At 38.9% G+C, this 14,512-nt stretch overlaps 1 protein-coding gene across 1 annotated transcript in view; it reads left to right on the forward strand.

Annotated features, from left to right (window-relative positions):
• Positions 1-9,104, forward strand: part of LOC103778141 (phosphoglucomutase-like protein 5) — a gene marked incomplete at both ends in the record, with an annotated part of 33,292 nt that extends 24,188 nt beyond the window's left edge. The window contains one exon of the mRNA XM_008945711.1: positions 8,989-9,104. Coding sequence (XP_008943959.1) covers positions 8,989-9,104 — 116 coding nt within the window. The remainder of the gene's footprint in view (positions 1-8,988) is intronic.
• Between the last annotated feature and the right edge of the window lie 5,408 nt (positions 9,105-14,512).

The raw sequence follows: 14,512 nt of genomic DNA on the forward strand, positions 1-14,512 counted from the left end.
GGCACCGGTGCAGCAAAATAGTTAAACACACTTAACTTATGGACTCATGAAACCCCCCCTGAGATCTGAATGGAACTATGAAAGCCTTTTGTAAATTTTTTGTTTCTTAATGAATGTAGAATATAGAAAAAAATAATTTTTGCACAAAAGCACTAGTTTTTCCATTACTTCAATGTTTTATCTTTCCCTCCATTTTATTATGTACTGTCTTAATTATTTTTTTGCTGCTGAGCCCTTATGTAAAACAATTGCTGTCCAGTAAAGGAGAAATTGGAGTTGTGCTGTGACTGGTTCAGCATCCCCTCCCACAAACCTCCTAGGTTTCCTCTCTCCACAGATGTCAGCATGGGTGGCATGCTGGAGCATGGCTGAAAAGGCATTAGAAGACATGGAATTGGAAGGGGTAGGAGAAACACAACTCGGAAGACTGGGTTGCATGTCCACAGACAGTACTGTAGTTTCAAATTGTATAGAACTTGTGAACATTCTGAACACTGCTCCAGCTAAAGAGAATATAGTGCAGTAATGCAGCAAATCATCCTGAATCATACCTACTTCACATAATGCAGTGTTTTTTTGTGAATGTCTGCATGGTACACTACAGAGCAGTGCACAGACAGTATCTAGGGTCCTATTGCCTCTCTGTGTGTGCCAGCAAAGCACCAGACCCAACCTGTGAAGGAGATTGACCAACGTGGGCACAGTGCCACACTGATGGGAGATAACAGATAGCTTCTTCACCATGAGGTTATAGATCCCTGAAAGATTCTCAGTTGCACAATATGGCATAAATATTACTGTCACTTAGCTATAAGACAGAGCTGCCTGATGTTCGTGAGTGTCTAGTCCTCTTTTCCCACAAAAATTTGGGCTACAGATTTTGTGGAGCTATGATTAGCTAAGATTTAGATGTGATTTTCTGATTCAAAATTTGAAAATCTTGAATTGATTTTGTGGAGCTGTACCTGAGAAGTCATTCCTGGTTTCCTCTCTTGTTTTATCACATTCTGTTATTTCTGTGCTTTTCCTCACACATGGCAGGAGAGGACACTAGTATAAATACTGTACTTCAAATAAACTCTTGCTCTTGGCAAACTCAGTCCAGATACAGGCAGGCAAGTTGACAATCTGGGTTAGTCTTAAACACAGGAGATAATTCCGACTTGTATCATTCAGTGGGAGAAAATGGAAAGAGAAGTGTTGACTACGTAAGGGATTCAAAAAGGTAAAATTATTAATAGTTTGAAAACAGGATTTTACACTCAACTAATTCCCAGTCAAAAGTAACTGAGAATCGTTTCTGGTAGGCAGATGTGAATTCACCTCAGACCTAGTTCCACTGCCTGTAGTAACAGCACAAATACTTCCAGAATTAAGGGCTTCTCGTTATGATCAAATCAATGTCAGAAAGAATATTTTTTTTAATCTTTACCTACTAATGTATTTGGTACAGGTGAATTCCGATGTTAAAAGCAATTTCAAGAAAATGCTTCTTATTGTCTCTACTCATAATAAACACCACTGACACAATTTTTCTCCAATTTAATATTATTGTTATTGTGCCAAAATCTAGCATCTAGCAGCTGTGTCCTTTTCTGATTATTTTCTCAACATCTGCTTCATGCTAAAAATCTGTCAAACTGCTGAGATTTTTCTAAAAGCTGACAGAGGGATTTGGAGTTTTTCTTCTAGAGACTGCAAATAACTGTGTGTTTTGTAGCCTGAGCTACAGTGCTTTTATGCTGGCAGCACTGACCATGCCATGATAGTCCAGCTGAGCAGAAACAGATGTTGTAGGCTCATTCACCAGTTTCCTATTTGAAGAAGAGGCTTCTGATGAAGTCCATTTTTTTCATAGTGGGATTTCTTTAATGCCGTGTTTCCTTGGAAGAAATGAAAGTTCTTAGTATACATATGCACAAACTTCAATTAAATTGAATTAAGCATTTAGCTCTCTAGAGAACTTTTTCTCCCATGGAATCTCATTACGAGGACTCTTGTGTTTTCATCCAGACTTTAGAGAGGAAAATACAAGCCAAAGCTGTACTCCAAGGCTTAAAACCGAAGCCTCTGTATGAGGTCTCCTCCAGTGCAACTTCTTAAAAGTGGTTTAACTTCTCAGGAAAAGATTCTCTAATGCCTCATAGTGCCCAGAAATTTGGGCTGGTAATAATCTCCCTGTGGTTAAATGTACATAATTTGCATGCTGTTGATAATTTTAACATTGGCAGTAATTTTGTACCTTGATCACTGTGACAGTAATTTACTTGCAACACCTGCAAATAAGGGGTGAAAAATTCTAGCTTTGCATACCATCTGCTTCATGTGTTTGTTAAAGGTGCATTTATTGTTCCCATTCACCAGTGAACTCTGCGCCAGCGTCCGTTCACTCCACAGCAAATTAGGGAGACCAGGCTCAAGCACACTGTCCATAAAAAGTATCCTTGCACCTCCTGCTCATAGTGGTCAGGATTATCACATTAGTTTTGAAGGCAGAGGGAGAGACGGCAAGGAGCCGTGCTGTCTATTTTTACTTTGACCACTTACTGGCTGAAGAGCAGGGAAGAGGCAGAGGCACTCGTCAGCCCTCTCTCAGAGATTTGAAGCAGAGCTGTGCTGCAGCACTTGGCCAACCTGCTTACAAATGCATTGCATTTCTGCAGTGCTCCCCTGGCTCCACAGCTGACTATGAAGTGAATTTACTTTTGCCCTGTAGGACTGAATCAGAAAACTGAGCATGGAGCTTGGGACGCAGTTTAGCATTATTCTGTAAATTGGCTCAGGGACTCTAAAAGTGTTGTCTTCTTGGTACGTTGTGGAAGGTGCTTGTAAAGTTTCACTGAGATGATCCAGGGACTGTGCAGTAAAACTTGATAGTGTGAAACATTGAGCTCTGTATTCACACCGTGGCCTATAGGTGGCAACAAGTAATGTGAAGAACCACTGTGTGTGTGTGCTTAGGAGACTGAGTTCCCTAATGAATAGTTTAACTCTCTGTGTTACAGTGTGAGCCTGCTACCACAAGCCCAATGAACTTGATGGGCTCGAAAGAAGATAACTAAGCTCTAAATTTGTTTGTTTTAGGAATTTAAAGCCAAGAGGTTGCCCTTCCACACAATAGTTCATGTCCTTGGAGTATGTGGTGATTGTGTTGAACATGAATGTGTTCCGTGTAGCTCAAATAAGTTGCTAGTGTGTACAATTGCACTATTACAAGGTATGAGCAAAGTAGGTTGTGTTTATAGGACCTTGCTTTCCTGCTGGGATAGTTTTTAGTTTTTGCTGCTGAAAGATTTCAAACACAGGGAAAGGCCAATGTGAAACTGAGAGGCAGAACGGTTCCTTGGAACCACAGTTACGTTGCATGACTGCCAGGAGGCTCAACTGATAATTAATTCAGATTGTCCTGAATAGAATTTAACAAGGAGATTATTTCTGCAGTTATTATCCATCCATAAGCAACCTCATAACTACTGTCAGCCAAAAAAAAAACCACCTTAATTTAGTAGTTTTCAAGACAGAAACTACCCCTGAACACCAGACCTAGATTCCACATACTTTTAGTCCACCTGCAGAGGCATTTTAGATTTAAAACTTTCAAGGGGTGAGGAAGAAGTAAATTAAAAAAAAAAAAAAAATGTTTTGAGATCCTTTGTAGCTAAAATGTCTTCAGATGCCTTAGGTTTATTTATTGCTGTTACTGTGACCTTCCTCTGTGAGATGTAGCATACTAGAAAGCAGAAAGAAAAGGAGCTTATTGTCTACTGTGGTTTTTTTTTCCTCCTGCCTTGTGCTCCTGACAGCATCTCTGCCAGCCAAGGCAGTTTGCATCTTATCTTAGTGCTGTGTCCTGGTTATCTGTGTTGTGTGTGAGGGCTTAGCATTCCACTGCTTTTTATTTAATAAATTAAAGACTGGGAAGAAATAACACCGTAATACTTGACCATATAAGGGAGGTGACTCTTGTTTTAGTTCTGCTCTTTGCACAATATGCAGTTGAAGCCTTTTAAGGGAAGGTGGTGCAGACAGAGTGAAAACATCCAGAAGCAGAGCATCCATTTCACAATATAGTTGGTGCCAGTGTTGGTGCTGTCATTGATGCTGCTGCTGTGAATTTCTCACAGGCTGCTGGAGTTGCATAGTTAAAAAGGAGAGTTTCACAGAAGAAACTGAAAAAAAACAAAAAAGTTAAGACTATATTAGTTCATGTCTTCTGCATCTTGAGAAATAATAAGAATGAAGAGGGAACTGACCAAAGGTGAGCTCAATTAGACTTCCAAAGTTGAGAAATGAAGTAGCAAAGAGCAATTCAGCATCAACAAGAAAATACGCCAGAAAGAACAAGTGGCAACACGATGCAGTGAGACTGTCTGCAAGGGAGGGACTCGGTGGCTAAAAAGGCAGTGAATAGTGTGTCTAAATTTTCAATAATCTTAAAGAAATTTCATTTCAAAAGAAATATGAATGTTGGAGAGAGATAACTAATGCAAGTGACTGGATGGAAAAGAAACTGTGGCAGCATAATAGGAGCTCAGTCCTAGATGGCAATGTAGTACTCCAAAAGAATGAACCCATGAAAATTTAGGTCTGGTTCCAAGCACACGAGTAAGTCCTTCCAGGCAAAGATTGTACTGTATACAGAGGACAGCAAAAGCAGTGTGTCTAGTAAAGACATGGACAAATTGATGTAGGCAAACGCAAGTCAGTTGTTTGATCTCAGAAGTGTCCGGAATGTTACAAAAATTCTGAAGCATCTTGGGCAGTAAAATATCAAATCAAGCAGACTTGTATTCCAAGGTTAGACTATGTGAGCCTTGTTATTTTCAGCTAGGGAAATTATTTTCTTCGTAAATCAGATGCAGATCCTTACTTTAGATACTTTTCGTTCTTTCTGTGAAGAAAGACTACAGATGTGGGGAGAAAAGCTGTTTTTCTTAGTTTCAGTGAAACTATAATCTTGTATTTCAAATAGAATATGCTCTGGGACTTAAATCAAATGATGCTTTTAACAACCAGAGATAACACGGTCCACTTCAGTGGCTAGAGGTTTAGAAGACCCATTGTGAAACCTTTTTTGTATATAGCCAGTAACTCTGAAAGAAGCCATTACAGAGGCTTGATCTTTTGTGAAATGCTGCCACCACACACTCCCCTGTATTGGCCGACATGGCTGTCCCACAAATTCCTTCAGTTCCTGTTTGTTGGGGCCTGAAACTGATTCTCCTTCTGCAGAATCAGGCTTGCTGCTCCCTAATGACAGCACCTTGCCTACCTCAGTGCTGGCTCAGAGTAGAGTGAGTACTCCTCAGAGTAAAGTGAGTCTTAAAAAAGCGTCTGTGTAATACCAGTCTGTGTTTTGAAGCCTGCGCACTCAAGTGCCTGTGAGAACCTTTAGCTCTGATATGGGCAGAATAGCTAAGGTGATTGACTTTCAGTTTAGGTCCAAGTATAAATACCCCATTTCCCATTCTAGCAAGAGCTAATTAGTGCTATGCATAGACAGAAGAAGCTTTATTGTGTAATCTTGTTGCTTAATCTCAGTGAGCACTTAAGCTTGAAAGAAAGCAAGCAAGAATACTGTTTGAAGTCAGTCCCATTAAAAGTCTGAAGTGACAAGAGCCAGAGTGTCCATGGTTTGTTGTAGTCTTTCTACATAGTTCAAACTCCTGGAACATATAAACACAGGTATATCAACTCTGTGGTTAGACGTAAATAGAATGCCTCTACTTCAAACAGATGAGGAAAATTAACCTATTCATATGGCATATATTTTTCTAGTTTTTATTTTGAATTGCTTTGGAAGTATATTCCATCTGTCAGGTCAGGCCTTTTGACTAGCTAATGCTTTCAACTCAGAGAACTCACAGATTGAGGTATTGCCCTCACAGAAGCACTACTGTATCAGTATCTTATTGATGGTGTATTACACATATATGACATACAAAATTTACTCATCTGAGTGAGACCTCTGCGAGCTATAAACTTGCTTTCTGAAAGAAACAATATCCTGTCTGACCAAGAGATCTCATATAGACAGCAACCACTTGGTAACTACTTGACTTTCCCTTTCTAACTCCCCAGATTTAGGGCTCCAGTGTAAATGCACAGAAAAAAAGAGCTATATATATATTGACTTTGAACTGTCCTGTGAAGGTACACTGGTTTAAACATCATCAATTGCAACTGATGAATCTGTGATTTGTTATAGATAAAACAAAAAACCTTACTGTGACTCACCAGCAATTCTTCTTACAGAATTACAAGTTCCAGAAACCCTCATCCCAAGCATTTATTTTCCTAGCAGGATGAAATATTTCCTTCATATCTTTCAAGCTTGCCATGAAGCTGTATTCTGCATTAGGTAGTGCGGGAAATCTTCAGTGGTACATAGAAAGTAATTTCCAAGTTTTTGTCAATAAGAGATGCTACTGTTTTTGTCTCACGTGAAACTTTTTTATGTCTGGTTACTTGGTGTAGCAGTGACTGAAAGCTCTGATTTTGAAATTTTGTCTACAAGAAAACAGATTGGTGAACATAAAGTGAAAAAAACCCTTTGATAAATAAATTTATTTTTTTAAGCTTTCTCTACACTGAAGTCATACAGGTTGTATTTCTTGTCTAGAAAAGTGTAGATGTAGAAGCACTAAAAATCTCTACCCCTGTGCACATTTAATCTCTGTTTTCCATGGCTTTAAAGCCCAGTTAAAGAATATTAGTTTCCTTCCTCTGAGAGTATTTTCCTGTATTTTGAATTATTATTTGTTTGATCTGATATAGCATATTATTTCTCTGAGTCTGCAGCTTTTAGAATTTTTTTGAATCTTCCTTTGGGAACACCTCTCATGTTTCCTGGGGTGATCTTTCACCTTAAGTATCTGTAAGTTGCTTACAGGCACATACTGCATTTATTGAGATTTCCAGTGATGATTCTTTTGTTCAGTGAAATGGCAGTTAAAAAAGAGTATGCTTAATTTTCAGTGTGCTTCTACCTCTTTACTCTTTTGAAGTCTTGAGTCAAGAACAAAAAAATATTGCAAGGGACAATCTCTTACATTTCACTACAAACTTTGTAAGTATATGTTTATAATTTTTTGTTTGTTTGTTTGAAAGACTTAGTTTAAAGTAAGCCAAAAGCCAACAGAATCAACATCTGTATTTTCAGTGATAGCCTAGTGCTTATAAATCTTCAAGTATAGGCCCTGAAGCCTTTGGTGCTGGTGAAGATAGGTCCATTCAAGGGTGTTTGCACACAGACTAGAGGAATACAGAGAAGTGAAAGGGAAGGAATTTCCTTCTCCAATACCAGAACCAGGATATGGGAACAATTCTGAAAGCAGAAATACTCCTGCTGTATTCTTAAGCTGCCTCAAGAGAATTAGTTTTGTTCTTCCAACATGTTAGCCATTGTTTTCTGGTTGATTGTTCTGTAGTTTTTGGCTGTATGGTCCTGTTCCCAGCCTGCAGTTACTGTCATGCAGAGATTAAATCCTCTCATTTTCCTTTAATCCTAAAAGGATTAAATCCTTTTATGTATAACCCCTATTATGCAGCAGTATTTCCAAAGGCCAGTAATACAGCTGGTACTGTACAAACGCAAGGAGGTATACGCTTGCTGCTACTTCTAAACTAGAGACAGGAGATATTGATAATATTTTCTTCTCCACATACCTCTTTATCTCTTTACAAATAATCAGAAATTCCTACTCTATCTCATTTCACAAACATTCTTTTAAATTGTGATATATAAGTACAAAAATGAACACCTAGGCTGAATAGAAGGGGTCTTTGTTAGCAATGGATATTTATTATATATAATAAAAACTTATTTTGGAGACTTAATACCACTCTTGACCAATGACACAAACATTTCAGAGATAATACTTAAGAGCTGAATTGTTGTTTAGATACATTTTTGTACCAGGTTTTGAACGGGTCATTGTATGCCTATTTGGACAGTTCATCCTGTCTACCTTACATGCCTGCTGTAAGACAGAGTGATGGAACATCTGAAAACAGGGGTCTCTCTATTGATCAGAGAAGTGACTGCCTTCAGCTTGGCATGTGACTTCTAGTTGGATTATGTTAAGTGCATTGAATCCTGCTTTGATTGATCTGTTTTGCCTGGGCTTGACTGCGGTTAAGTTATGTAAATCGTCTCATGTCAATTATTCTTCTGTAGAGTGAAATTCAGGTGTTTTTTTTAGGTGTGATAGCTGTAGCAATTTTAGGGAGATCCTAAGGTCCTTTTAGTCAGTCAGATTGCTTGACTATATGTCAAGTCTCATTTTTCATATTAAAAATCAATTCGCTCTGAAATTTGTGGGCACACAATGAAATAATTAACAGTTAACAACCTGGAGAAGGGAAAGCATATCTTGTATGGTGCTTTATTTTGGTTCTCAAAAATACTGACAAGTCAGCCGGCTAGTGGCTTGCATCAGAGGAGACAGGGAAAGTAAGTTGAGCCTAGGACTGAGGCTGGGAAACCTTTTTTAGAGGAGACGCTACATCATGGAAACATTCCTGTACTGTCTTGGCTTTGAACACTCAGACAAAGGTAAAAGTGTCTTTCAGACGTATCAGGTGTAAAGGAAGGTACTTCAACATGATGCTTTCACTTTCATTAAAATGTTAGTATAACAAAACTCTGTATCTCTAGGTATAACTGGTTTTTTGCTCAGTTAAAGATAATGGTAAAGCCAATTGAGCTGTGGCCCTACTTTTTCCAAAATATTGCACTTAGTGTGTAAACATAATTGGGTTCTGGTCAAAATCGGGTTCTGAGACAAGGATCAGTTTTGAATGGTGCTTTGATCTGTTCTGGCTTGGTGTTTGGGTTTTGTGTGTGTTTGTTTGTTTGTTTGTTTTAACTTATATCCCAGCTGTCAAGAGATGTAGCAAGACCTAGATTATTCCTCAATTAATCTCAGGTTATATGTAAAAAAAGCTGTGTCTTAATCATATGATGTTTTATTGTGTCTTTTCTAGGGTGGCAAAAGTAATGAAGGTTCCCCTGTATGAGACACCAGCAGGATGGAGGTATTTTTGCAGTCTTATGGACTCTGGACGTTGCTCACTTTGTGGAGAGGAAAGCTTTGGCACTGGTAAGTAATGCATAATCAAAATTTCCACAGATTTTTACTGACATACTGACATTCAAAAACTTCTAATTTTTCTGTGTGCCCCAAGTCAAAGCCAAAACAATCAGCAAATTAAATCTGTCATGTGCTGGAACAGAGAACTGTCAGTTGTTCACATCTTGGGGGTCTTTTTGCAACTCTGGTGTCTGGCACATTGAGGTATGACAGATGTGGAAGGTGGACATTCAGAAGCCATAGACAGTCTTACGCTGCCCAGGCAGCTTTTGGAGGTGCCTCACACTCTTTTTGGACTTGAACTTCCAAAAAGGTCTCACTTATTCCACTGTAACAGTCTTTTCACAGACTGCAACAGTGTTTGGAGGGATTTTGCCTGTATGGAAATATGACATGGTTCTTCCTAATGTGATTCGGTGTATAAAGTATGAGGATTGATATGTGTAATGTAATGTGCCTAATCAAACCCATTGCAGGCATCCATTTTTGGAAAATCACCATTGCCAAAACTCAGATAAAATCATCATTAGAAAAAATTCAGTTACCTGCTAGGATCTGGGTTTTCCCTGAGTATTTCTCCCTGACCTATCTTAAGAACCAGTCAAACAACAGAATGCAGAATGAAAGGCAAATTTAAAACCTCATGAATTCTGTATTGACAGGAAGCCATAGAGGAAACAATTAAAACATGTAGTCTGTGAATTTGCACAAGTGTGGTTTTGGTTTAGGAAGAAAAACTGAATAAACTTCATGGTGCTTCTTTTTTTCTTTCCTGGATTCTGAAATAGAAATTCTTTCTTCTTTTTATTTATTAGTAGTGTTATGTTACAAGTGTTCTTGAATGATCACATACCAGAATAACTTAACCATTTGCCTGGCTAATAATTTATTTTATAGTTTAATGTGAATTCCATTAAGTTCTTTATTTTGGTGTATAATACATTTGCTATAGCTTTTCACAGTGAATAGTTTATCATACAGTAAAGCTTGGTTGCAAATTTCATTGTGCTTTGATCAAGATAAGTCTAGTATTAAGTTTGTCAGCTAAGGTTGGTTGGAGTAGAAAGCTAATTTTTTAAAAATGAAGATACCTTTAAGCCATAGACATGCCATTTTATGTGTTATCCTCTCATTAACTGTCTCTTAAGTATCTGATGGGCTGTGATGAAAGAACCAAAACCATGCTACATTTCTTTGGATGCCTATCTGTAAGAGAATTTCAGTTAATAATGAGCGTTCATTTTCTTTCTGCTGCGAATGTGAACCTATGTCTCAAGATTAGCAACCTGGATGCCTTGGCTTAACTGCTGTGACTGTCTTAGATTTGTGCTGCCTTGAATACCTCTTTTGAATAGGTGTTTTCAAAGAGTGTTCTGCAAGGTGTTCTGTTTCAAGGGGTGTTCTAACTTGGAGAGAGGGGCAGGAAGATCTTACGCTTTCCAGAATAGACAACTGAACCACCCAATGGGATATTTGGTATATTTGATAGTAGTCACGCATGCTACATAAGGATGGGGCCAGGCCGGTTCCTCTGTTGGTCTCTGGTGCAGAGCCCTCCCTCGGTGCAGGTCTAGTTGGCTGGCGCTTTTTATATCACTCACTTTATAAATGGTTTCATTACTATTACTGTTATGTTTTTTTCATCTCCTCTTGCATTGTTCTGTTAAATTCTTCTTATCTCACCCCACGGGGTTTAGCCTTTTTCTCCCTATTCTCATTCCCACCTCACTGTGGAGGGATTGGGGGATGATGGGCTAGTGGCCATGTGGTGCTCAGCTCCCAGCCAGATCTGAACCATGACATTGGGAAATAAGGCCCCTAGACCATCTTCATCTGGTGATGTTGAATACAACTTTTGCAGATGCTTTCTGTCTCAGGGAGAAGGGAAGAGTCTTTGGTTGCTCAGTAGAAGCCGCGTCTCCTTTGAGGAGACTCCTCATGGAAATGTTATGGTGCAGTAAACAAACACCAAACTTCCCTGGCACATTGAAAAGGCATGCTCAGGTCTTGCTAAGCAGGCTGTCCCAAGCATTGGTGGACCTTAGCCCTGCAGGTCAGTTTTGTAGGAATCAAGATACATGTTTTCAGGGCTTGATCTACTGAAACACTGAGGGCATTGTGATCTGTGTTGGCCTAACTTTATTACACAGAATGTCAGATAGTTATTGAAAGTGGGGCAGAGGGACAGGTGTCTCACAGAGGTAAAAAAGAGCTTCTGGAGTTTTTCTGTTCTTCTATGTGGGCAAGGTAATTCCTCTAACTTCTCTCTGTTATTACACTTTCCTTCATAGGATTATGTTTTTTCCTTCTCTGGTATCCTTCTGTAGGACCCTATACCAATTGCCTTTTGTACTGTAGTGTCCCTTCTGGTTTTGCAGCTGCTGTCTCCTGACCTCAGACCAATTTCTATATTCCTAGCACTCTCTGTGTTCTTGTCTTAATGTGGTTCTCCTATCTTACCATTAATTCTTCAAATTCCTGATAAATCCTATCTCTTGTGAATTCTAAGGGTGCTTGAACAACATACAGCTGGGCAGCATGGAGAGCTGCCCTACAGCAATATTTAATCTGTGCATCCTGGCACATTCTTGTCCATTGAGCTTTGTTGTACCTGCAGCACTTCAGAGCAGAAAACCTCCTGACCACCCATTTAAGCCAATGCCATTTTAAAGGCTAATCTGAACCCTCAATATTCGATCCTGTGAGTATTCAGACAACTTAGGTACTGGCTTTAAATTCCTTAGTGCATGTGTAGTTGCTGTGCAAAAGAATTGTGACAGTGCCTACAGGGAAGTTATGCATTGACTACAATGCCTAGTTGGTGTTTTTTTCCCCTGCCTCAGTTTCCTTTGTCATCTTTCAGTTCAATGCAGCTGTCTGACAATACCTCATATGCCAGGAGGCTTATTTGTAAAATGCGGTCTGGTCTGTAGGTGACCAATAGTTAAGCGTGTGAGCTGTTTTTAGCAATAAGTGTTCACCTTACTGCAAATCTTTTAGTAATGTCCTGAGCTATGTGACCTTCACAGATTTCTGCCTGTATTGGGCATTTGAATCAATTTTACAGCTTTCCTCTCAATCATATCTATTTAAGGAACTGAAACTTGGCACTTGAGCTTTCAGTGTGGAATGTTTAAAGATATGTACCAAATAGCTGATCAGAGTGGGAAAACTTGCTGTTCTGTGCAACAGAAGGGGGTTTTACAGATCCACATTTTATCATCAAACTAACCTAACAGCACTGGAGACTGATTGCTTGTGTACACAGGTAATCCAGCCTAGCTGGAGTTTCCAAGTAATACAGAGCCCTAATTTTGTAACATAAGGGATCTTGCTCTGGCAAGTAAATAAAAGCAAATTTTCTGCTATAAAAGGACAAAAGATTTAAAAAACATCCCATAGGGCTATGTTTCCCAGACTTGTTTTCTGGCAGCTGATCTTGGAGCTCAACCAGTGCTTTAAAAACTTCTTCCATTTTTGTAGCAGTGTGAGGAGCTTGTCAGATGAGGTTAGTAGCTTTCTGGTTCTGTGACTAATGTCCAGGACACAGTTCAGAGACGTGTGTCAGGAGCAGCAATAAGTTTCTAAATTTCATCAGCAAACTATTAATCGGGATTAGGACAGCTGTGTGGCTGATCTGTCTTTCTGCAGTTCAAGCCACTTCAGTAATTGTTACAGCTTTCATAAATTTATATGCTTCATCTCTGAATTTCCAGATGCTGTTAAAATCAGCTGCTTTCTTGTGCAAGACTATGTAGAATAAATAGTGGTGAATATAAAAATGTGCTGCTGCCGAAATGAATGAAAGCCTTAAAAATGCTGTTTGGTGGTATCTGTTACAGTAACGCAAATCTAAAATAATCTCATTAACTTGAATAAAAGAACAGATCAGAATGTCCGTAAATGTCCATTTGGCTAAAGTATCATCAAGTTTCAGATTTCTGGATGATAAATTTTTAAGACTCAAAGTGTGAGCAAACAAAACGATGTACTGTGGGTTTGTACATGTGCTTCGGTCAGATTTTTGTTTTAAAACTACTTTTACAAAGCGTAGTATGCTGGACCAGATTGTCTAATTTGGGGAAAAGCATTACGTTTTCTTCATGCATATGAGCCTCAGGACTCACTGCCTCTGTCAGAACTGGAAATCTCAGATACAGAGTAAGTTAAACATGTAAAAGACAGCCTGCATGCCCAACAGCTTTCCAATGTCAGGAACACTGTAATATGAACATTTTGAATGATTTTACTCTATTTCTCAGACTACTGCCTCTCAAGACTTTACTTCAGTTTAAGCCTGTTTAAGCTGAGTGCTTCTTTATGAATGGGACATGCTCAGAAAGTTTTTTCCCAGATTGTTTACTCCGAGTCCAGCCATAGCAATTGGCTATTGCAGTAGTAAAAAATTACTTCTGCTATTGTTATATGGAGAAATATGTGAGAAATTAACTTTAAAATAATTTGTCAAAGTACGTGCAGTTACTGTAATTTCCCTTAGTGATGGCAAATAAACTTAAGGGGATAATCAGAAAAACACTTGTTGACTCCTCTGTTGACTCTTTCTGCTTTAGCTTCTTAAACAGAGTCTGGAATTTATTAATGCCTTGGATATTTCAATTGAAAGTATCACTGAGAATTATCCTGAGGATGCCGAGAGCCATTGGCAAGCCAGGAGGACTATTGGTACTGCAGTGTCAGAAATACATGGTCTTGAGGCACCTTTTAGTTGAAAAGACATATGTGCCTTTGCAGATCCACACCAGCAGATACTGGCCCTATAAAGCAAAGGACAATGCTGTTAGCTGAGCTGGGGCAGCAGAATGATCTCCATCCCTAAAGTTTTTCCCATGTTAGCTGGGCCCTAGGGATAAGTGAGAGAGAGAGAGAGAGAGCAAAGACATTTACAGATAATGGTGCTGTAGGTGAAAGCCAGAGTCGACTAACAGAGTTGCAGTAATAGATTTTAATTTCCTAAAAGAAAGAAGGACGATAAATAGAAAAATGTTATGTGTATATAGTAACTCGGCTGACAAATATGCTGGTAAAATAAATGAGGTAGAATAAACAAGTTCTGAGAAATCCCAGCTGCCAATATTCCTCTTGTTAAGAGTAACAAACCGAGACACTTCTTGGGCACACAGGATTAGAGTCCCTGTACTCACATCAGGCTACCATTTTTAATTGGTGTTTTTTGATGCTGGAACGCTTGGGTTATTTCCAGCTTTTCCATTCTTACTTTGGCTCAGGGTTACTTTGTTCCAATGCTCTTTTTCTGGAGAAGTAACAATCTGTGTTTCCTCCAGAAGGACAGAGGACATGCTAAAGCTCCTAAATGGATGAGAGACATGATATGTGTATAGACTTAACCCTCTTCATGGAGATTTAATCATAGAAACATAGAATCCTTTATGTTGGAA

Source organism: Merops nubicus, unplaced genomic scaffold (assembly GCF_000691845.1).
Source record: "Merops nubicus isolate BGI_N331 unplaced genomic scaffold, ASM69184v1 scaffold25938, whole genome shotgun sequence".
Classification (NCBI taxonomy): Eukaryota; Metazoa; Chordata; class Aves; order Coraciiformes; family Meropidae; genus Merops; species Merops nubicus.